General features: G+C 41.9%; 1 protein-coding gene across 1 annotated transcript in view; it reads left to right on the forward strand.

Moving 5' to 3' along the window:
* The window catches only part of PHEX (phosphate regulating endopeptidase X-linked), a 287,172-nt gene that overhangs the window by 58,428 nt on the left and 204,851 nt on the right, over window positions 1–23,893 (forward strand). Inside the window, exon 2 of the mRNA XM_089656062.1 lies at window positions 3,326–3,391. Coding sequence (XP_089512188.1) covers window positions 3,326–3,391 — 66 coding nt within the window. The remainder of the gene's footprint in view (window positions 1–3,325; window positions 3,392–23,893) is intronic.

Genomic DNA, 23,893 nt, shown 5'->3' on the forward strand with positions numbered 1-23,893 from the left:
ATGGTGTGCACGTGTAGTGGTCACCTTAATGTTAGTAAGCGAACCTATTTATTGCAATAGAGTTTATATGCAGCTCCTGACATTTTAATTAACCACTCTAAGTGCTATTTTGTTACTGCTTCCGTGATCCACCACTTGAGAGAGTGCTGGCATGTAGAGTGCTCATCCAGGATGCATGCTGTGCATGTAGTGTGAAAACACTGCACACCAACATCTCAGTGTGAGATATTAGTACAAAATTAACTCCACTTCAGCCCTCCTTGGCTTTGGCCCCTGACATGTTTTGCCTTGCCCTAGCCTTAGTCATAGTTTTAGCTCGGGGATCAATACCAGCACAGGCTAGAACCAGGTTAGGCATCAGATGGGCACTCGGTAGTTAGAGGTCTGGTTTCATGACAGATTCAGGGGCGGACTGACCATTTGGAAACCCAGGCACTTCCCAAGGGCCCGGGGTCAGTAGGGGGCCCCATGAGCTGCCCCTGGTACCTTTTTCATAGGTTTTTTTGAGTTTGGGCAAGGACACAGGGGCCCCATGATCCCCTATTGCCCAGGGGCCCCATGAGTTGTCAGTCCGCCCCTGGACAGATTAGAAGCTTCTAGGGACTAAGGCACAGAGTAGATGGGCTGACTCTGTGTTCCAGTGCCACAGCATGGTTTTTGCTGGTAAAAAGCTGCTTGGACAAAGGCTGGAGGGTTTACACATCATTGCAAATTTTGTCTTCATGTCTCTGACTCCAAGACACATGCTGCATTGCGATCATCCTCAGGGGCCCCTGCAACTGCAACTTTGCTTGCTTATTAATAACTATATACTGTAAACTTAGAAAGTTTGTATTTTTTCAATACTGGTGTGACTCTATATACTTATGGTAATATTATACTATGCTGGCTGCAGTATTTCATCTGCTTCCGATTACTTTGATTAGATTACTGGTTATTTTCCAAGGAAGGAAATCTCTGCACACAGAGTCCCTGTCCTGGGTGAAGGCCCTGCTAACTTTATTATCAAACCCGCTCTTTGAATTTGCAAATTTTTTTAGTTCTCTTACTTACAGTGGGGCAAAAAAGTATTTAGTCATCCACCAATTGTGCAAGTTCTCCCACTTAAAAAGATGAGAGAGGCCTGTAATTGGCATCATAGGTAGACCTCAACTATGACAGACAAAATGAGAAAAAAAATCCAGACAATCACATTGGCTGATTTGGAAAGAATTTATTTGCAAATTATGGTGGAAAATAAGTATTTGGTCAATATCAAAAGTTCATGTCAATACTTTGTTATATATCCTTTGTTGGCAATGACAGAGGTCAAACGTTTCCTGTAAGTCTTCACAAGGTTGGCACACACTGTTGCTGGTATGTTGGCCCATTCCTCCATGCAGATCTCCTCTAGAGCGAGGCTGTTTAGGGGCTGTCGCTGGGCAACACGGACTTTCAACTCCCTCCAAAGGTTTTCTATGGGGTTGAGATCTGGAGACTGGCTAGGCCACTCCAGGACCTTGAAATGCTTCTTACGAAGCCACTCCTTCGTTGCCCAGGCGGTATGTTGATCCTTAAAGTGTTACTAAACCCAGGCCCCTGCATTCACTATATCTGGTCTCCCACAGTACACAGAACATGGAAATGCAATTATTTAGTAAATATAAACTGCTAAATACATTTTCTCATCAACAGTTAGAGCAGTCTTGTGATTTCTATCAGTGTCCAGCCGAGCACTGGTTAAAGCTTGTGGGAGGAGTTTTCATTTTGCTCTAGGAAGATGCTGATTAGCCCTATGCTGATCACATGCACTACACATCAAACTGAGTGTCTCCACATGATATGTCTTATCAGGAGATAAGAGGGGAGCACTTAAAGAAGGGGAGGATCAGAGAAGTCAGGATCAAACAGCTTTTTTACACAATGCAGAGGATTAACCCCTTAGGTTTCACAGTGAGTATAACAAGCTTGCTTTACTTCATATACAGACTGATTTTACTGTTGTGGGTTTAGTAACACTTTAAAATCATTGTTTAACATGTACTTTACCTCTTGGATGTTTGTTTGGAGCAGGCCTCTGGGCAAACTGCAAGTTAGTCTGAACAACTTTACAGTGATTCTGTCCCCCACTGACAAAGAGGGCCACACTCAGCTTTGTTTCATTAACATACAATGCAAGAAACCCAGCTTCTAGATTATTAAAGCCAACCACAGATGGTTCAAATCTGCTGAACTGGCTGAGATTCAATCCAAGTATGGGCAGGCTGATAGTTTCCAAGTCCATTCACCGATCGACTTAGATATAACCAGCATGTCAAATTTTCAGCATGCATTTATTTCCAAACAAGCAATAATCACTGTGTACTCCTGGCAGGGATGACTCCTCGTGCCCACCCATGGGAAAACGCAATAGCTCCACAGGAGGTATTCCCCCATCAATAGATCAACACAGTCAGTGTTGATGGGGGAATCCCTTCTGTAGAGCTATTGTGTTCTCCAGGGAGGGTGGGAGCGGGGAGTTGTCCCTGCTAGAAGTACACAGGGATAGGGCAACCCGTGGTTACAGGAAAAAAAATTGCATCATGTATGGCTTGCCTTACTCTTTGTTAAGACATACAGGTGAAACTCGAAAAATTTGAATATCGTGCAAAAGTTCATTTATTTCAGTAATGCAACTTAAAAGGTGAAACTAATATATGAGATAGACTCATTACATGCAAAGCAAGATAGTTCAAGCCGTGATTTGTCATAATTATGATGATTATGGCTTACAGCTCATGAAAACCCCAAATCCACAATCTCAGAAAATTAGAATATTTTGAAAAGCTACAGGAGTAAGGAGCCACCCTAAAACAGCAGACTTGGGGTGGCAGTCATCTTGCCAGTTTAGACTGGAATATAGGCAATAAATAAAAGCTAAATAACCTTCATACTCGGTAATTAAATCAGCTGCTGAAAGTGCTTAAAAACTGGGAGTTTAATATCACTTTAATAATAATTATTTATTAAAATTCTGCTCTTGGGTTTGAATATACTTTAGCTTCACACACTAAAAGGGCTCTTTGCACTGTCTTTTTGAATATTCCCATATGTCTTAATTTAAGAAATAAGGCAAGAAGTAAAATGATATCACTCACACATGAGTGAACAGAACACGAAAAAACATCTGTATGCAATAATAGTCGACTCTTTTTATTGTATCCATGGTGATTACCGTAAAAGGAAATGTTCCTTGCATTACAGTTCTTTGCTTAAAGCAGGTATTTGTATTTTACAGAATGCAGCCCTCTGCTGAATGTCATCACAGTGATAACTAATGCAAATCTGTCTCTTTATTTTTCAACAGTAACTCAAGGACTTATTCATTTTCACAAGGAACGCTTTTGTTTAACTCCAGAATGCATTGAAGCTGGTAAGACTGAACAGAAGAATATTTATATATATTCCCTTTGATAAGTGTGAACCAGCACATACAGCAATTCTTTAATTTCCTATGTGACTTTTATAGACTTTTTAGAGCTGAAAAGGAGCAATCCTCTTTCTGTCTCTTCGTATTCTACAGACACAAAGCACTGTAAGCAGTGTGGATTCTTGGAATTCAATTTTATTACTGATCATACCATTATAATAAGCCATTAGTTTTTGAGAAACATCAGTAGAATTGAGAATTAACCTTTACAGGGAACATGCTGATAATGCTAAACATTCATAGCAAATGTTGCTTTCCTGAACATATTATAATTACTAATCATCAGTAATGTATGACTAAAGGATCCATTGAACATAGCATCCACACCTCTTAAAGTGACACCAAACTCTGATTTATAAAGTGAAAAGTCTATTCAAGTATGTATTCATAAAGTGGTTGTAAAGGCTGAAGGTTTTTTACCTTCATGAATTCTATGCTTGAAGGTAAAAAAACCTTCTGTGTGCAACAATGCCCCCAGCCCTTTCAATACTTACCTGAGCCTCATCGCGATCCAGCGATATGAATGACAGCCTTGGCTGTCAAGGGTCTCTGCTTCCTCATTGGCTGATACAGCAAGTGGGAGCCATTTGCTCCCGCTGCTGTCAATCACAGCCAGTAAGCCAATTAGGAGAGAGAGGGGGTGGGCCAAGGTGCGACTCCGCGTGTGAATAGACACACAGAGCAATGGGTGCCCCCATAGTAAGCTGCTTGCTATGGGGGCACCCAACAGACAGGAGGAGCCAGGAGAGCCTGTGGGGGACCCAAGAAGAGGAGGAACCGGGCTGCTTTGTGCAAAACCACTGCACACAGCAGGTAAGTAGAGACATGTTTGTTTTTTTACACACACACAAAAAAAGATCCTTTAGAGTCACTTTACTCAGACAGTGTCACATACCTGATAGAAGTCTGAATTGACGAGGTCAGCCTCTCTTGTATCTCCAACCCAGGCCCACTGAAGGTGAAACAGATGGTGCCGAGGGACAGGAGGAACACGAGTGCCTGTGGATATTGATTGTGGAATTTGCAGCTGGTGATGTAACCTCAGTAAATCAGATAGGGCATTCAGTCAGGAACAGAGGAGATGCCGGAACGGCAAGCTGAAGTTAAGGAAGCACTCCACTGGAACTGCAAGATCTGGGTACGTGGTTTGCCAGATCTTCTGATAAGCGTGAGGCCGGAGCACACTGTGACAACTGGAGCTGATGTAATGACAGCCAGGACAGGCACTCGGCAGGACTGTAGAGCCAAAACTGGAACCAGAAGCGTAGTCAGAGTAATAGCCAGGGTCAGCAATGAGCAGGCAATGAGGTACCGAAACATCAGACAGGAACGTGGTCAGGAGGAAGCCAGGATCAGAAACCGATGAGCAGAAGCATAAACAGAATCCAAGAGCAGGTCAATGGCAAGCCGGGTCAGTAACTGATACACAGAGGATACAGCAGGAAACAGGAAGTAGCTGAAGACCAGTCAGCACTGACAGAGAGTAAGAGCTTCCTTTAAATAGTCTGTCTGGCACCAGAAACAGTGGGCATGCTTCCGCGTGTGTGCACCCGTGTGCGCGCATTTCTGTGCGCATGCGCGAGCCTTGGCTGATTTCTATTAGGTAGTTGCCATACAGGAATTCCCTTACAGAAAGCCCCTTCTATTGCTCTCAGCCTCCTCTCAATCTCCAAATTCTTTTTTTTTTCACCATGATCTAACTTCCTGTTGGAGGGTGGCTACATTCATTCTTCATGGTTCCACTGTAGGAATGCAGCCACCCTCTCTTGCATGTTAGATTAGGGACTCTGGGCTATAGGATTTGTAGTGAGCATAGTACATTACACATGACCACAACTAAAGTTGGACATACATGGATTGATATTCGGCAGATTCCACAGGGACTGACTGATTTTGATCTATGTATGGCCATTATGGTTGAACAGAATTCAATCTACTGATCGACTTCTGTTCAACCACCCTGTTGGATTGTAGCCGCTTGATCAGCACTGCAGGCAATAGACTGCAGTGCTGATCAATGTATTCTGACGGTGGGGAAGTCTCCCTGCTGTCAGAATACAAACATACAGTGGGGAGGATTCCCCCATCCACCTTGAATGTGCGGATTGGGGAACTGGGTCAGTTTTTTCGTTCAGCATGCTGGTTGAACAAAAATACTGATTAATTATTGGCCAATCTAACTTGCACTGCATGAAAGTGAGGGGTAAAAGGGATTTAGTAACTCATGGATGACATCATAAGGAGGAAGAAAAATACAGTAACAAATTATATCTTGAAAAATAGATTAAATGACCATTACAGAGGAGATTCAGTCCATCATATGTGCAGATGTGCGAAGGGCTCTATCTTGCTTTCAGAACCTGGCAGAGACCTGTGGAACATCTGAGCATGCACCAAGTTTCCCCACGCATGTGCAAACAACCAGAGATCTGGGACATCTATAACTCCCTGCCTTCATGTATGCATATGGAAAACCCTGTGCATGCACAGAGGTGCCAAAGGTTCCTGCTGGGTCCTGAAGGCCATCTGGAGCCCTTCAGAACATCAGCACACATGTGGAATTGAGTGCAATGTCATTCTTTTCTTTCCTAAGCGAGAAAAGAGGGAGTTCTGTGCTGCACAAAAAAAGTCAACAGCACTTAAAAAAATAGGGAGGGACTGGAGCAAGGTGAAAATAATTTGTTTTTGGGGTGAATGTCCAATTTAAGTGGTGGATGTAAATGGATGATTTTTGGAGAATAAGGATAACATTTAGTGTCACTTTAAAGCGTATGTAATGTATTGCAGTTTACCAATCCTTAGTCTTTGTTCTCTTTGTTTCAGGCTTTTCCCCTTTATTTTCTCCTGGTACTCTTGCAAACACATCATTCCTGTCCTAGGGTTACTACACTCACCCTGTCTAGGGAGGGAGTCATGGTTGTCACTCTAGGATAGGACTACAAACACGCTTTCCTCTCTTCATCTCCATTACATGCAGGTGCAGGGATTGAAATACAAAAGATAGCCAAAAAGAAATACAACATTGTTTGTTTTTTCCGTTCATTGCACAGAAAATGACAAGGATACTGAGTTTCTGGCAAAATCAACAGGTGTGACCTGTACTTGCTGAAAATGTACTTAGCCTAAAAAACAAACAAATGCAGCCACCATATCATATCCTCCAGTGCTCGAGTGATGGTAGTTTGTCTAGTTTTATTAAATCCTTCATACATGTATGACTTTTAGTGGCATAAACAATAACAGCCTTATTCAAGGTACTAATTATTAAGATCATTATTAGGATTATAAATATACATTTCTCAGTAATAGTAAACATGGCTAGAACCAGTGCATAAAATTTTATTTGTTAATGTCTGGAGGCAATATGCCTGTTTGTTGCCTGTGGCGTCCTTGAGGAACCACATTGTATCTGTACCTACGTTCAACACTGAAAAAGTGGAATGGCTTAAACATATTTTACATAGCCTAACAGAGATACCATAAACAAAAAAAGTGGTGCTTTATTAAAAAAAAAAATTTAAAAAATGCAAAGCTGTTTGTTCATTGATACTTCATGTAATTTCATTCCATATGAATGGGGCAAGATAAAATGTTCTCAGGCTACTTTCACTGCAGTTCAAATGATATTTATTAAAAGAAAAAACCAGTGTGAATGGACAAAATACTTTTTTATGGCCACCAGATGTTGTTGAGTATGTTCAGGTATACCCCCCAGCTTCATCTAGTGGCCATCATGTGGCATTTTTCTCCATGCACAGTGTGCTTTTCAATGAGTATCAATCGATTTGTGGAGAATATAGCCTGAGGACGTTTAATTTTGCAATATTCACACAGAATTAATTTACATGCAGTTTTGATGGACAAACATCTTTGTGAATTTTTACAAGTACACTTTTAAGTGTTTTATAGAAAATGTTCTTATTTTTGTGATGTTTCATTAGGATCATGTTGTGTAACCAATTTAGATGTGACTGAGAATTCGTGGATTTCTTCTAGAAAGAAGACTTGAACTGTAGACGTATGCACCTCGTGTTGTTTTGGGATGCATTTGATCATTCGAGAATTTTGTTTCATCATATTCAGTATGTTGAGCCAATTTGTATTTGGAATTAATTTCATATTTTAGGCATTCTTTTTGTATATTTGTTGGTTCCGGTGGATTAAAACAATTTTGCAGTTTTTCTGTAAGATTGCTAAATATTCAATATATGTTCAAATCGGACAGATTTGAATGGAAAGGGTTTGATATTTTCAGACAATAGTCCAACCCACCAAGAGAAATGGAAAGCTGATTGGATAATATTGACTGGAATCCTGTGCATCCAAATTATCAAACAAACTTGAAAATAGAATTCATTACCCCATGGGCCCGAACTACTATCATATCATGTGATATCACCCAATTGAAATGACTGAAATGAATGCACTCAGTAATTTCATTTATAACTTTTTTTTAACTCATTGACATTCGATATTATGTCTATTCACAGATTCATATACATCCAAATCGCCAAAAATGACATTTTTGTCCCAAAAAATTAATCGAAATGAAACGCATATGTCTATTGAACTGTGGAGGGTATACCAAAGACTGGCAGGTAGAGAGCAAAGGAATAGTTACCATTACTGTCCGTAGTTTAATTTATTCTCCTTTACTGACTTAACTTGGAGTGCAATTGAGTTACAGTATCTCCCAGAAGTACACCCCTCACATTTTTATAAATATTTTATTCTATCTTTTTATGTGACAACACTGAAGAAATTACACTTTGCTACAATGTAAAGTAGTGAGTGTACAGCTTGTATAACCGTGTAAATTTGCTGTCCCCTCAAAATAACTCAACACTGTCACGTACCTGATAGGAGACTGAAATGACGAGGTCGGCCTCACTTGTGTCACTAGCCCTGACCCCACTGGAGGTGGAACAGAGGGTGTCTAGGAACCAGGGGGACAAGAGCGCCAGTAGATGTTGTTTGCAGCTCTTGTGGTTGGTGACCTTGGAAGACTGATGAACCTCTGATTCAGGCACAGTAGTGATATACAAAGCTGGTATGGTAGATCGCCAGGTGTGCACCAGAGCAAGGCAGGAAGCTGGGATGGGAGACAGGAGCAGTGTCAAAGGAATAGCCAGGATCATCAATGGGCGGACAGCGAGGTACCAAATCAGAAGCAAGCCAAAGTCAGGAACAGAGCCGAGGTCAGGAACAAGTATCAAGCAGGAGAGTAATCAGAGTCAGGTCAGGAACAAGCCAGGTCAGCAACAAGGAAATCACACAGGAACGAGCAGGAAATGGGGAACAGCTGAAGACCAGTCAGCACTCAGCACAGGCAAAGGCACCTTTTAAATAGTCCGTCTGGCGCCAATCTTCACCGTGCGTGTGCACGTGTGTGTGCGTGATCGTGCATTTCTGTGCACATGCGCACGTCTATTCATCAGCCGTCTCATGGGAATTCCCTTACAAACACACAGCCATTAATGTCTAAACCGCTGGCAACAAAAGGGAGTACACCTCTAAGTGAAAATGTCCAAATTGGGCCCAATTAGCCATTTTCCCTCCCCAGTGCCATGTGACTCGTTAGTGTTACAAGGTCTCAAGTGTGAATGGGGAGCAGGTATGTTAAATTTGGTGTTATCGCTCTCACTCTCTCATACTGGTCACTGGAAATTCAACATGGCACCTCATGGCAAAGAACTCTCTGAGGATCTGAAAAAAAGAATTGTTGCTCTACATAAAGATGGCCTAGACCAGTGGTGTATTTTGGTTTTGTGCTGCCCTAGGCAAGACTAAAATCGGGCTCCCCCCCGCATCTAAATTTGCCCCACCCTTTCATCTGCAAACTCCACCCCTTCCTCTTTAGGCTCCACCTCTTCCTATTAGAGCTCCACCCACTGACAACGATGGGACGCTATTCCTCCCACTGACACCAATGATGGGGCACGATTCCTCCCACTGACACTTATGATGGGGCACGATTCCTCCCACTGACACTAATGATGGGGCACGATTCCTTCCACTGATATCAATGATGGGGCACTATTCCTCCCACTGACACCAATGATGGGGCACTATTCCTCACACTGACACTAATGATGGGACACTATTCCTCACACTGACACTAATGATGGGGCACTATTCCTCACACTGTCACTAATGATGGGGCACTATTCCTCACACTGACACTAATGATGGGACACTATTCCTCCCACTGATACCAATGATGGTGCCTCATCATTAGTGTCAGTGTGTGAGGAATAGTGCCCCATCATTAGTGTCAGTGGGAAGAATCGTGCCCCTTCATTGGTGTCAGTGGGAGGAATCCTGCCCCATCATTGGTGTCAGTGGGAGGAATAGTGCCCCATCTTTGGTGTCAGTGGGGGAAGTGCCCCATCATTGGTGTCAGTGGGAGGAATAGTGCCCCATCATTGGTGTCAGTGGGAGAAATAGTGCCCCATCATTGGTGTCAGTGGGAGGAAAAGTGTCCTTTCATTGGTGTCAGTGACACCAATGAGGGGGCACTATTCCTCCCACACTGACACTAATGATGGGGCACTATTACTCCCACTGACACCAATTATACTTACATCGCTGTGTTGACCCCTGCTTCAGCCCGGGCTCCATCCTTTAGGCACAGACACTTACCCATCAGCTGTCTTCCTTCTCCAGCCGCTCTCCTCCTCTTCACCGGTTCCAGCTGCTCCCTCACTCGATCTTCAATCTTCGCACTGCCGCTCAGCTCCTCCTCTCCAAGCTCCGCCACCTCGCCTGTGATTGGCCGTCTGTGTGCATTTTCTGAGCTACAGATCTAGCGGCCAATCACCAGCGAGGAGGCCCTGGTCTGGGCTATAAGAATATTGCCAAAACTAAGCTGCAGCACGGTGGCCAAGGCCATATAGCAGTTTAACAGGACAGGTTCTACTCAGAACAGGCCTCGGCATGGTCAACCAAAGAAGTTGAATGCATGTGCTCAGCGTCATATCCAGAGGTTGTCTTTGGGAAATAGATGTATGAGTGCTGCCAGCATTGCTGCAGAGGTCGAAGGAGTGGGGGGATCAGCCTGTCAGTGCTCAGACCATACGCCACACACTGCATCAAATTGGTCTGCAGTTGTCCCAGAAGGAAGCCTCTTCTAAAGATCATGCACAAGAAAGCCTGCAAACAGTTTGCTGAAGACAAGCAGACTAAGGACATGGATTACTGGAACCATGTCCTGTGGTTTGATGAGACCAAGATAAACTTATTTGGTTCAGTTGGTATCAAGCGTGGGTGGCGGCAACCAGGTGAGGAGTACAAAGACAAGTGTATCTTGCCTACAGTCAAGCATGGTGGTGGGAGTGTCATGGTCTGGGGCTGCATGAGGCACTGGGGAGCTACAGTTCATTGAGGGAACCATGAATGCCAACATGTACAGGGACATACTGAAGCTGAGCATAATCCCCTCCCTTCGGAGACTGGGTTGAAGGGCAGTATTCCAACATGATAACCACCCCAAACACACCTCCAAGACGACCACTGCCTTTCTAAAGAAGCTGAGAGTAAACGTGATGGACTGTCCAAGCATGTCTCCAGACCTAAACCCTACTGAGCATCTGTGGGGCATACTCAAACGGAAGGTGGAGGAGCGCAAGGTCTCTAACATCCACCAGCTCTGTGATGTCGTCATGGAGGAGTGGAAGAGGATTCCAGTGGCAACCTGTGAAGCTCTGGTGAACTCCATGCCCAAGAGGGTTAAGGCAGTTCTAGAAAATAATGGTGGCCACTCAAAATATTGACACTTTGGGCCCAATTTGGACATTTTCACTTAGGGGTGTACTCACTTTTGTTTGTTTAGACATTAATTCCTGTGTGTTGAGTTATTTTGAGGGGGCAGCAAATTTACAGGCTGTATACTCACTACTTTACATAGCAGCAAAGTGTCATTTCTTCAGTGTTGTCACAAGAAAATATATAATAAAATAATGACAAAAATGTGAGGGGTGTACTCACTTCTGTGAGGTACTGTAATCAGAGGCTCTGAAGGTGCTATCGTGAGTAAGGACTCAGCTATGTCAATGGATCTGGAAGAAAAAAATATTGCCAGCTGACTGGAGAAGTTCACTGTTCATTCCTATATTGAAGAAAGTAGATGCCAAAGATTGAAAGAATTAGAGAACAATTGCATTAATTCCACATGCTAGCAAAGTATTACTGAAAATAATACAAAGGAGGATAAAATCATATGTTGAGCAAGAACTACTTGAAGCTCAGGCTGGGTTCAGAGAAGGCCGAGGAACAAGAAACATTGTTGCCAATGTTAGATGGATATTAGAGAAGAACAAAGAATACCAAAAGACTGTATACTTTTGCTTCATTGACTACAGTAAAGTATTTGATTGTGGGGATCATGATAAATTATGGAGGACTGTGTTGCAAATGGGAATACCTAGACACATAACGCAGTTAATAAAGAACCTCTACAAAAATCAAGATGTTGCAGTGAGAACTGAATACAGCAACACTGGCTGGTTTCCGATAAAACGTGGAGCAAGGCAGGGGTGTATCTTGTCACCTTACCTATTCAACATATTCGGTGAGGCCATCTTCAGAAAAGTAAATTTGGAAGAAGTCTGTTGGTATTAAAGCTGGTTGCAGACACATAAACAACCTGTGCTATGCAGATGTCACAACGCTCTTTGCCAGCAGCAAAGAAGACATGATATATCTACTGAGAAAAGTTAAAGTGGAAAGTCGCAGCATGGGATTAGAACTAAATATAAACATGATGAAGATCATGAACACAGGAAATGACAACAATTTTGAGTTTGACGGTGACAGAATAGAGGTTGTAAATCATTTAAATCTCCTAGGCTCTCTCATAAACAAGGAAGCAACCAGCAGTGATGAAATATTCTGCAGAATTGCACATAGAAGCTACACAATGAAGATTCCCAACAAAGTTTTCAAATGTGAAGAAATTACATTGAAAACAAAGATCAGACTCATCTATGCTCTCATTTTCTCAGTTGTCAATTACAGTTGTGTATAAAAAAGATTGACTCATTTGATCTTTGGTGTAGAGATTTTTGTGTGCTGTGGACCCATGGAATTAATATATCGATTTTGGAAGAGATCAAATCGGCTATGTCACTAGAAGCCCAAATGATGAAGTTGCGACTGTCTTATTTTGGTAACATTATCGGAAGGGAGAGATGACTGGAGAAGGAAATAATATTTGGGAAATCGAAAGAACCAGGCTAAGAGGGAGACTGACTACTAGGTGGTTAGACACATTGACTACAGCTGTGGGGTTGACACTGGAGGATCTCACAAGAATAACACACAACTGACTTCTTTTTAGAGCTCTTATTAATCAAGCCGCTAGGACTTGAGTTGATGGCACTTAAAAATAACTGACTTAACTGACTAATCATGTCAGTGTACTTCTCTATGTCTTTGTGTGGAGGCAGTTATCTTGTTACAGGTAGGGCAATATTTTCTCATGTCAGAGCTGCCCTCCAGTGACTGGTGATTTGATGTCTGGTGGGGGAATAATCATGACTCAACAGGAGAGAAAGCACAGGTCTAGAAATTTAATGAAGCAGATGCAGGGCGATCTTTGTACTGCAGGCTTTCAGATACAGCTTTCACTCCAGCAAGGAGAACAGTAAGTAGGACAGTAGTGTTATTACCAAAAAAGTCACTTCAGTGACTATCAGTCAGAGACATATACTGTTAAATATTCTCACACTGCAGATTCAAACCTGTAGGGTTCAAAGCACAGTCAGTACATTACCATTTTTGGAGGAATTCCAAGCACAGATGATATTTCTATAAGTGCTACTGTATATAAAATCACAAATCAACACTTTTTGAGTTCAGGTCCACTTTAAAGAAGATTTTGACATATAACTATATTATACATAGTTACATTGGTGCAGCTTGGACCAATGCAACTATATATATGCCTGGCCAATGCCCCTGGAAGCTGGAAATCACTGAAGTAGACATCTCTACTCCAATGATCTCCACTTGCTTCTGGGTCTTGTGCTGAGCGGCTGGCTTGAAGCATTGTGAAAAAAGAGGTTGGCCGCTCAGCACGGTTGCCATTCAAAGAATCATTTGTATTTTTTTAATTAATTCAAAGCATTCTTTGATTGGATGAAGTGGAGAGTGTGACGTAACCGCGCTGCTTCACCGAGTTTAAACTGGTATCAGCTTGCAATTTTCTGTACAGCAGAGCGTGGACTGGGAGAGTAAGAAACAGCACAAGAAGCCAATCAGTTATGTTGCAGTATATGCTAGTATGTGCTAGCAAGGAACATCCTGACAGGAGAGCAGAGTGACTTAGAGATGAAAGAATGCTTCTCTTTTCTTTTACAATGGATATTATTATAGACAACATAACAACAAAGAAACAGTCAAAAACAAGATCATTGACACAAAAGAATAAAGTATACAAATCTTCTGATGAAGGACAAGACAAATGCATGAGTGCTTCTCTTTTCACTGGTAAAGTGGTAGTAAACCACAGCTTGACGGCACAGGTATGCCAGTCCTTCAGAGCATATGCGCCAGTGGAAAAAAAGAGCAAATATCTCCTAAACAGAGCACATTTAGGAGATATTCATTTTACCTACAGACAAGCTTTATTGTAAGCTTACCTGTAGGTAAAAGATACAAAAGTTGGTTCACTTTAAGTCACAGGTTGGGGGAGGGACAAGACCTGTGTTACCATCCTGTAACAGAGTAAAATCAGGTCTGCACAGGACTGTGTTGTGTGGCAGAACTGTGTAAATCACAGAAGTGGATGGATATGCATACAAATCAGGTTCAACAGCTCCAATATACGTAAGTATCTTTGCATTTGGCAGTTTGCCTGCAGTTCAGCTTCAACTTCCCCAGTATTGATTATGTAACTTGGTTGAAGCGCAAACAGAACCCTGACAAAAGTGGGTCCTCATACATGTATGCCTCATGCAATACAATTCTCTAAACACATGCCTGCACAACCATAAACAAAGTAACACACTATATTATAGAAATCATCACACAAAGATAGACTTATCTTCTATTTAGCAGATTCTATATTATGTCCCATATTCACGAAAATATTAGAATAAAGGTTCGTATTCTGCTTTGGTACAGTTAAGGAGGGTCAACGAATAATGGGTTCTGCTGCAATGGAAACAGATGTTGGTGTGTTGGATAAAAATGTTCAGTTATATCTGCAGCAGATGAGGACAATCTGCTTTACAGAGGAATGTCTGCAATAGACTCTGGAGCTGCTTAAATATTCGCTTTTCATTTTAAATAAATTTAATTTGTCACGGACTCATGGAAATGCAGATGTGCGAATCTTGCTTCTTCAAAACCTTATGATTTGATTTGCATATGTCTGAACATAAATATAACAATGTGAATAGAATTAGGGCTGCATCGTACCCGCTTGTAATACAGTCCACTATCTCAGCTATGCCTGCAGTTGCTGTGTATTTCATTTGGTATCACTGTGTCTGATTCATTTTCTCTTCCAGATAAATGCAATTTTTTTTCCAGGATGCCAAAAACCAAACATTTGAAATGGATTATTCAGTCACCGAGTGTTTTGTATTCTTAACACAGATTTGCGTGTTGGTGCTACAATGATATTCAGACTCATATTACTATGAGTTCATAAGACCACATATGAATACTGCCTGTGTGTGGCATAGAAGAAACAGAAACATCTTGCCTGCTTCTCTACCTCTTCAACAGAAGGATGGAGAGTCGCGGTTGGAGTTGATCAATAATCAAACAAAAAGTTATGCTAATAGTCCTGCTCCAGTAGGTAGACTGTACCAATCACAACACAAGTACTGAAATAAATGTAACTGGTGTTTCTGCCTTTCTTTGGTGTCTGTTCACATAATCTGTGTCAATTATGTGTTTTTGTACAGTGGACCTTGGGGGACCAATGTCTAGGCAGAACCAGCCAATTAATGGCTATGCCTTAATCACTTGCCCTCCAGAGGATTTACCCCCCCCCCTTCTTGACCAGGCCATTTTTTACGGTCATGCAACGCTGCACCCAAATGAAATTTATGTCCTTTTTTCCCACAAATAGAGCTTTCTTTTGGTGGTATTTTATCACCTCTGCGTTTTTTACTTTTTGCACTATAAACAAAAAAACTGACAATTTTAACCCCCCCACAATATTTTTGACTTTTTGCTAAACATATCCAATAAAAATTAAAAAAAAATCAAATTTTGCCATAAATTTAAACCAAAATGTATTCAGCTATATGTCTTTGCTAAAAATACCAATATATGTAAATTAATTGGTTTACATGAAAGTTATAGCATCTACAAATGGTGGTATATATACTGGAATTTTTATTATTTTTTTTATATACTAGTAATGGCGGCGATCAGCGACTTATAGTGGGATTTTAGCGGGCATTCTGACACTGGCTGGGAACTGATTAACCGCCACTGACATCCCCAGTGACACTAATACAATGATCAGTGCTAATAAAAAGTTTTGACACTCTACGAATGACACTGGGCAGCAAGAGGCTAACTTTTGGGTGATCAAAGGGTTAACTGTGTGCTGTGTGTGTTTTACTGTGTGTGCTGTTATACTACAGAGACATGTTGCTTTGTATTTCTGTGCTGTGCAGAGAAATAAAAAGCAGGATGTCCTTGCTCGCCGTAGAGAAACCTGTGTTGTTTACACACAGTTTTCCCCCCTGTCAGTTTTACATGCCGATCGCTAGGTGCCGCCAGGGAATCTCCGGCCGGTACCCGGTGATTGACATCCCTAGCTGCCAATGCCGGTGCGGGCAGGGCGGCGCACGCGTGAATACCCCCTTCTAGGAAATGCAGATCATATATATATATATATATATATATATATATATATATATATATATATATGTGTGTGTGATTTTGCGCAGCCCTGCTGCCCTGTAGCAGTACTTTTACTATAGGGTGGCGAGCAAGCGGTTACTAAAGTCAAATTTTTTAAACTGGTATTGCACAGAGCGGTCCCGTTCCTCCTCTTCTTGAGTACTCCAGCAGCGATCTTGGCTTCTCCTCTTTTTTAAGTGTCCCCATAACAAGCTATTTGCTATGGGAGCACACAGTGTCTGCTCACTCCAGAGCTGTGTAGCTCCATAGACACACATTGGGAGGTAGCCCAACGCTCCATGTCCACATCACTATATTTGATTGGCAGCAGCAGGGGCCAATGGTGCCTGCTGCTGTTTGAGTCCCTGTGTGAAGTGAATAAGAGGGGAGAATAGATGCAGCTGTGCACAGTGCTGGGTCTCTTCTCCCCTCTTTTCCCCTTCACATATGGAAGGGGAAGGACAGAGGAATAGAAAACATTTTTAGCTTTGGTATCACTTTAACTTCCCCTTTGGTTACACGCCTGGTTACCAGAGAGAATTAAGAAAAGCTCAGGAAAAAAATAAGTTTAAGCTCATTTCCAGGCACCCACCTCATCACCCCTCACATCCTCCTCCCATTCCCTTTAACTAATTGCTAGAAAACAAAAATAAATATATATAAATCTAAATACCCCTTTTACTCACCTAAATCTGCAGTCACACCAAGCTCTAAGCCAGGGGTGGGCAAACTTTTTGACTTGAGGGCCGCAATGGGTTCATATATTGGACCCGGGGGGCCGGACCAAGAGTAGATGAATGATGTGTATGTGTCGTCCATAGTAAGTATAGTAATATTCCCCCATAGTAAGCATAGTAATTAATCCCCCATATAGTAATTCATACCCATATAGTAATTCATCCCCTATAGTAATTAATCCCCCATATAGTAATTCATCCCCCATATAGTAATTCATCCCCCATAGTAATTCATCCCCCATAGTAATTCATCCCCCATATAGTAATTCATCCCCCATAGTAATTCATCCCCCATAGTAATTCATCCCCCATATAGTAATTCATCCCCCATATAGTAATTCATCCCCCATAGTAATTCATCCCCCACATAGTAATTCATCCCCCACATAGTAATTCATCCCCCATATAGTAATTCATCCCCCATAGTAATTCATCCCCCATATAGTAATTCATCCCCCACATAGTAATTCATCCCCCACATAGTAATTCATCCCCCATAGTAATTCATCCCCCATAGTAATTCATCCCCCATAGTAATTCATCCCCCATATAGTAATTCATCCCCCATAGTAATTCATCCCCCATATAGTAATTCATCCCCCCTATAGTAATTCATCCCCCATATAGTAATTCATCCACCATAGTAATTCATCCTCCATAGTAATTCATCCCCCATAGTAATTCATCCCCCATATAGTAATTCATCCCCCATAGTAATTCATCCCCCATATAGTAATTCATCCCTCATATAGTAATTCATCCCCCATAGTAATTCATCCCCCATATAGTAATTCATCCCCCCTATAGTAATTCATTCCCCATATGAATTCATCCCCCACATAGTAATTCATCCCCCATAGTAATTCATCCCCCATAGTAATTCATCCCCCATATAGTAATTCATCCCCCCTATAGTAATTCATTCCCCATATGAATTCATCCCCCATAGTAATTCATCCCCCACATAGTAATTCATCCCCCATATAGTAATTCATCCCCCACATAGTAATTCATCCCCCCTATAGTAATTCATCCCCCATATAGTAATTCATCCCCATAGTAATTCATCCCCCATATAGTAATTCATCCCCTACATAGTAATTCATCCCCCATAGTAATTCATCCCCCATATAGTAATTCATCCCCCATAGTAATTCATCCCCCATAGTAATTCATCCCCCATATAGTAATTCATCCCCCATAGTAATTCATCCCCCATATAGTAATTCATCCCCCATATTAATTCATCCCCCATATAGTAATTCATCCCCCATATTAATTCATCCCCCATATAGTAATTCATCCCCCATAGTAATTCATCCCCCATATAATAATTAATCCCCCATATAGTAATTCATCCCCCATATTAATTCATCCCCCATATAGTAATGCATCCCCCATATAGTAATTCATCCCCCATATAGTAATTCATCCCCCCTATAGTAATTCATTCCCCATATTAATTCATCCCCCATATTAAGTCCCCAAGTCCCCCCTGTGTCAATTCACTTACCTTTGCTCCGCGCGTTCCTCTCGCCGTATTCTCGCCGTTCCGGTGTAGCATGAAAATCTGTCTCCTATGAGGATCTGTCCCCCTCGACGTATCTGCGCATGTGCCAGTTTCAGGCATTAGCAGCCGATCGGCGATCTCCGGCACATGCGCATATACATCGAGGGGGACAGATCCTCATTGGAGACAGATTTTCATGCTACACCGGTCTTCAGGGCAGACTGTGAGAGGAGCCTAGCGGGAGCCTAGCTCCGCGGGCCGGATTAAAAGGTCCGCCGGGCCGTATACGGCCCGTGGGCCGTAGTTTGCCCATTGCTGCTCTAAGCTAAAGTCTTGTCCCTTCTTTCATTTTCATTTTTTTTTATTGGATGTCCATGTTACTGCCTGATGCTGCAACTGTTTTGTGGTCGAATAAGAGTTTGAAGCCTTTATTAAGAAACGTTCCATCTTAATAAATCTCTGAAGAGGATGAACCAATGTTTAAGCATCCTATTGATAAATGGCTGGAGATTCTCTCCAAAACCTTGTTTTCCCTGGCAGGCTCCCCATTGAATCGACCACAGCCATGATGTTAGTTTGTCAAACATTAGGGGACTGGACTAAGCTCATGGCAAGGGATCCAGCTTTACTCAACAGTACTCCTCTATTTGTGGAGTGTTTAGAGTTTATGCTGACAGCCATGCACTACTGTATAAATGGGTTAGTGGTTGCCTCCCATCTCTTTTCCTGTAAGTGTCCTATCAGTGAAAATGGTTGTCAGGTCATCTCTCACCTGGTAGCTGAGGAATCTAACTTCAGAAATCCTTACTTCAGTTCTCATCACAATGGACATCAGCATGATGATTCCTGATCAACGTTCTGCAGCTTCAGGTGATTTGGTTGTCTGAACATCTTGACTGGAATGCCTTCTGATCAGGATTCAGTTTAGCAATGCCAGAGCAGTAGTGTTCAGAAACCTTTAGAGAGGAACCAAAAATCGTACTGTGGCAAGAGAAGTAGAAAAGATTATTTCCTGTCCAGAGCATTACTTTCCAGCTGGTCACATCCCATGTGTGGACAATTGGTAGACTACTTCAGCCAGCAGTGCCAGGAAATGGGGGAATGGTGTCTACATCTGGAAACTTTCCAAAACGTGTCACAGGTGGGGGAAACTAGATGTAAATCTCATGACCTCTGGATTCAACAATAAACTGAACAGGTTTGTCTCCAGGTACAGAGATTCTCTAGAGGAAGTCCTGAAGGCTGGTTTATCATCCTGTTTCATAGTTGCTGGCTTTAACTGTATAGGTGTTCAAACCCATGTCTAAAGGGACAGGGTGATCTCCACAATCTTAAAAGTCAGGAAGTCCTCTTCCTACAAAGTCTACCATCGCACATGGATGGCCTACTTCACTTAGTGCACGGAAAGAAACTTTCATGCAAAAAGATACTCCATGGGTTGAATTCTGACCTTTTACAGTCTGGTCTGGATCAACAATTTGTTCTGAGTAGTGTCAAAGGTCACATCTCAGAGCTTGCAATCTTGTTCCAGAGACACTAGTCAACCATTTTAGGTTAAAATTGTCAGATAGGGTGTTTATCTCTCTGTGCGCTCATCTGTATCATCGAATTGGTTGAAATTTGTTTTCTTGACACTTCAAAAACTACTCTTTAGCCTTTCAGGCAACTCTTTGAGATGCAAAAAGTTTGTGTTTATTTCTGCCTGTCAGCATTTTGTTTTCTGTGTTGTCCAACACTCAATTGGATTGCTTTTGGACATCTCAACTGACACTGAATACAGTGTCTCTCGGTGAACACAGAACAAAACTAGATTTTTGTAATCACCATAAAATTATAATTCTTTTTAGTTGGGTTGGGGATTGGGGACATAGACCCCAACCCTCTGTGTTTACAGTCTTTCTCTAGGCATTGAGTGGTACAAAACTGAGGCTTGCTGGGATTTGGAGGAGTTGTAAAGGGCTGGTCACTTTTCTGCATCTCCAAGCTAAGCACTGAAAATTGGACCTCTATTACTAATTTGTTTGCCAGTGTCCACATCCTCCTGTAGGTGGCTGTATAACCCAATTTGCTTTGTGTCCCTCAAAGAATCCAAGAAAAGGATTTTAGGGTGAGTGAAAAAAACTCCACATTTAAAGCCCACGCCAAGTCTGGATAAGAACCCTTAAGTAAGGATCTTCTAACTCTGCAGTAAGAAAGAGAGAAGGTTTAGTACCAAGAGCATCACGTGACCATCAATTTAGGCAAAACGTTTTCTTAATTACTGCAGAGATTAGCTGAGACAGAATTTTAGGTCCTCTAGAATCCCAATGCAGCATACCCACAAATGTAAGTTTGATAAGTATAGGGTACATCTGTTAGTCTGCTGACACCTTCAAAATCCCATGACACAATGAATTAGACAATTGCAAATAAAAGGCAACTCTATTTAGTGGCAGCAGCATGCTAAAAAAAAAGGGAAATTTTCAGAATTTAATATTTACAAGAGGAATTACAGTTTTGATCTTAGAACATCAACAACTGTAGTACAGTCTAAAAATGTAACACAACAGAAAAGTGGCACTCGCTATTGTTTCTTTGGAGGGGGACATAGGCTAGTACTAAGAGAAGTTGTCCCAGGAGATCCCACTGTGTTGTCACTCGTAGCAATGCAGCATGAATCTCTGTGTTCTCTTGTTCCAATCCATGTCTTAAGTGTACACCAAAAGAAGATACTTCAAGGGCACTCAAATCATACAACTCTCTTTATTATATTTCAAAAGCGGAAAAAGTTTAAAAGATTTAAAAGCTGTCTTGTTTTACAACCAATTCACGTGTAACATACATGCTTTCTCACAGGCAAATTCATTTCTTTATTTATCAGAAATATTTACTGTACATAGCACTGCAAATATATACACTTTACACATTAAACATTTGCAAAAGTCCCTGTTCTCTATGAGCTTACAATCTAAGATCCTTATCTTACATTAACACATACTGTACATACACACTAGGACCAATATGGAAAGGATCCAATTAACCAGTGGGTTGAACAAAAAAATGCTGGTTTTCCAGCAAGACCGTTATACAGAAGTCAGTTGTTAGACTGTGGCACACATGTACAGAGAGTTGGTCGGTTCCTGCTGAACTGGCTGACTTTCGATATGTGTGTATTGAGCTTAAGATACTAGATGCTGAAAACAGGTGTGTGATCCCTTTAAGATATTTTACCTTGAAGAATGTCTCTACTTAGTTTACTTTATTCAGCAGATACTTTTGTAAAGCTATTTTCTGGTATTTATCCTCTGCTTTAAAGTGGATAAAGGCAGACATTTTGGGGACCCAGCTAGGGTTCACTGTGATAAGCTGCAGGCAGGAAGCCCCATTTAAAGCAATGGGAAGCTGACAGCTTCTGCAGCTATTTATGGCCAATTACTTCCACAGTGATTACCTGTGAATGAATGGTCCTGGACACTCTGCTTTCAATAGGGCATCCTGCATGCAGCTAATTGCAGGGAACCCCTGCTGGATCTCCTGCAGCTAATCACAAATGTCATTGGGGCCTAAAGCAGACACAGAATAATTTGCTATCAGTGCTCATCCTGCTTTAAGATCAGTGACTGTTGGTGGGAAACATCCTCTTGCTATGCCTACTCTTGTGGAAGTGAGAAAAAATCCCTTCAAATTAAGGGAATCCCTTGGGGACACCCAGGCCACCAGAACTAGTATCCACATTGGAAGATTTCCCCTCTATTACTTTTCTGGGGACAGCTCAAAATTTGGGATTTTATTTTACTTTCACTTTTGTTGATAATGGTAAACATGACAAATAGAGAGGGGGAATCTACATATCATTGGCTAAATGATTAGCACTTCCACCTGGCAGTACTAGGGTTGTTGGTTCTAATCCTAACCACAGCACCACCTGCTTGGCTCCACAGCCAACAGCCAGGCACACACATGCTTTGGCTCATTTTCTTCAATGACCAGTCATGGGTGTCGCAAACGTGCACAACACACAGTGAAGGATGCCGACTCCATTTTGTTAAGAGTATCAATTTCGCCCTTATTCTTCCCTCCCCCTCCCCTCTCTGAGAGGAGTCATTTGGCCAGTGTGTGTGTGTGTGTGTGTGTGCTGGTTGTGGGTCACTGGCAGGCCAAGGCATCTCTGAGCTAGGTGCCTGGCTCTCTGGGAGAACCTGTGCCATTTCACACCTCTGATGAGATAAGGCAAGCTCTCTCAGGAGTTGAAAGGGATTCTGACCTAATGGTATATATATGATATATAATAATAGGTGACAGAATCAGATAACACTCCTCAAAATCCATTTTTCCCCTATGTCTAATATCTTGGAATATGAGAGACTTACATAAAAACCAGACATACCGTCAGATTGGCTAGGAGGAGCCGAACAGTTTGATGGGTCACTCGACTTGTCTCGCATACACAGGTAAGCAGAAAAATAGATCTTGTGAACCGTTTAGCCTACACTTTCATAATTCATATCTAATCAATCCTCAAACTTGCTTGCATAATAATCTACCCGCGGGTGGGATGTCACTTGTGCATAGGAAAAGTTATGAGCCCAAATATGAACTACACAAGATTTTGGCGTCAGAGACACCCCCTGCTGGGGACTTTAAAACAGGCTGTCAGGCCTAAGGGAAGGAAGTTGAAGAATTCTCCCATTGACCATCTTAACATAGGGAGATCAAAACACCCTGCTGTTCTAAAACTTGATTTGCTTACATTCAAGGCTTAATGGCAAGTACCTTTAATATCTCTCTCTTATCTCTTTGCTGTGCTGTCATTCTCTGTATATGTATATATATATCTTAGTTACATCTTGTTTCTGTAAATATTTTTATTGCACCCGTTTGACCTTCTAGTAATAAATCTTTCATTCTGAAAGACTGTTTCTATAGCTCTGTATTGCAATTTACGAATCCCTGCCTCTAAAGAGAACGCAACTGTTTGTTTAACCCTCTGTATAACAGGCCTGTGTTATGACCGTTTTATACAGACGATTATCTCAATCATTATAGTGTTTTAGCTGAGATCGCCGAGTTTCCTCTTTCTCTGACAAAAAGGAGGTGGTGGCAGTGTGAAGGGTTAATTGCGTAATTAACCTGACCCAGTAACAATCGCTCAGGTTGCTTGTACATCGATCTGTTATCCATTAGCTGGAAAATCGTTGTGCAGGGTGCAGCTGGGTGTGGCATTGTAATGCACGTCACATTGCGGTTTTAGATTGGCTAGTCCTTCGGTCACGAGTTTGGGTGAGAAGGTCTGGGGTCTGACGCCGCGATCGTGACATATTGGACGTCGCGATCGTGGGATTGTTGCATGTT

Source organism: Staurois parvus, unplaced genomic scaffold, assembly GCF_062004578.1.
Source record: "Staurois parvus isolate SC_StPar_1 unplaced genomic scaffold, SC_StPar_1.0 ptg000884l, whole genome shotgun sequence".
NCBI lineage: Eukaryota > Metazoa > Chordata > Amphibia > Anura > Ranidae > Staurois > Staurois parvus.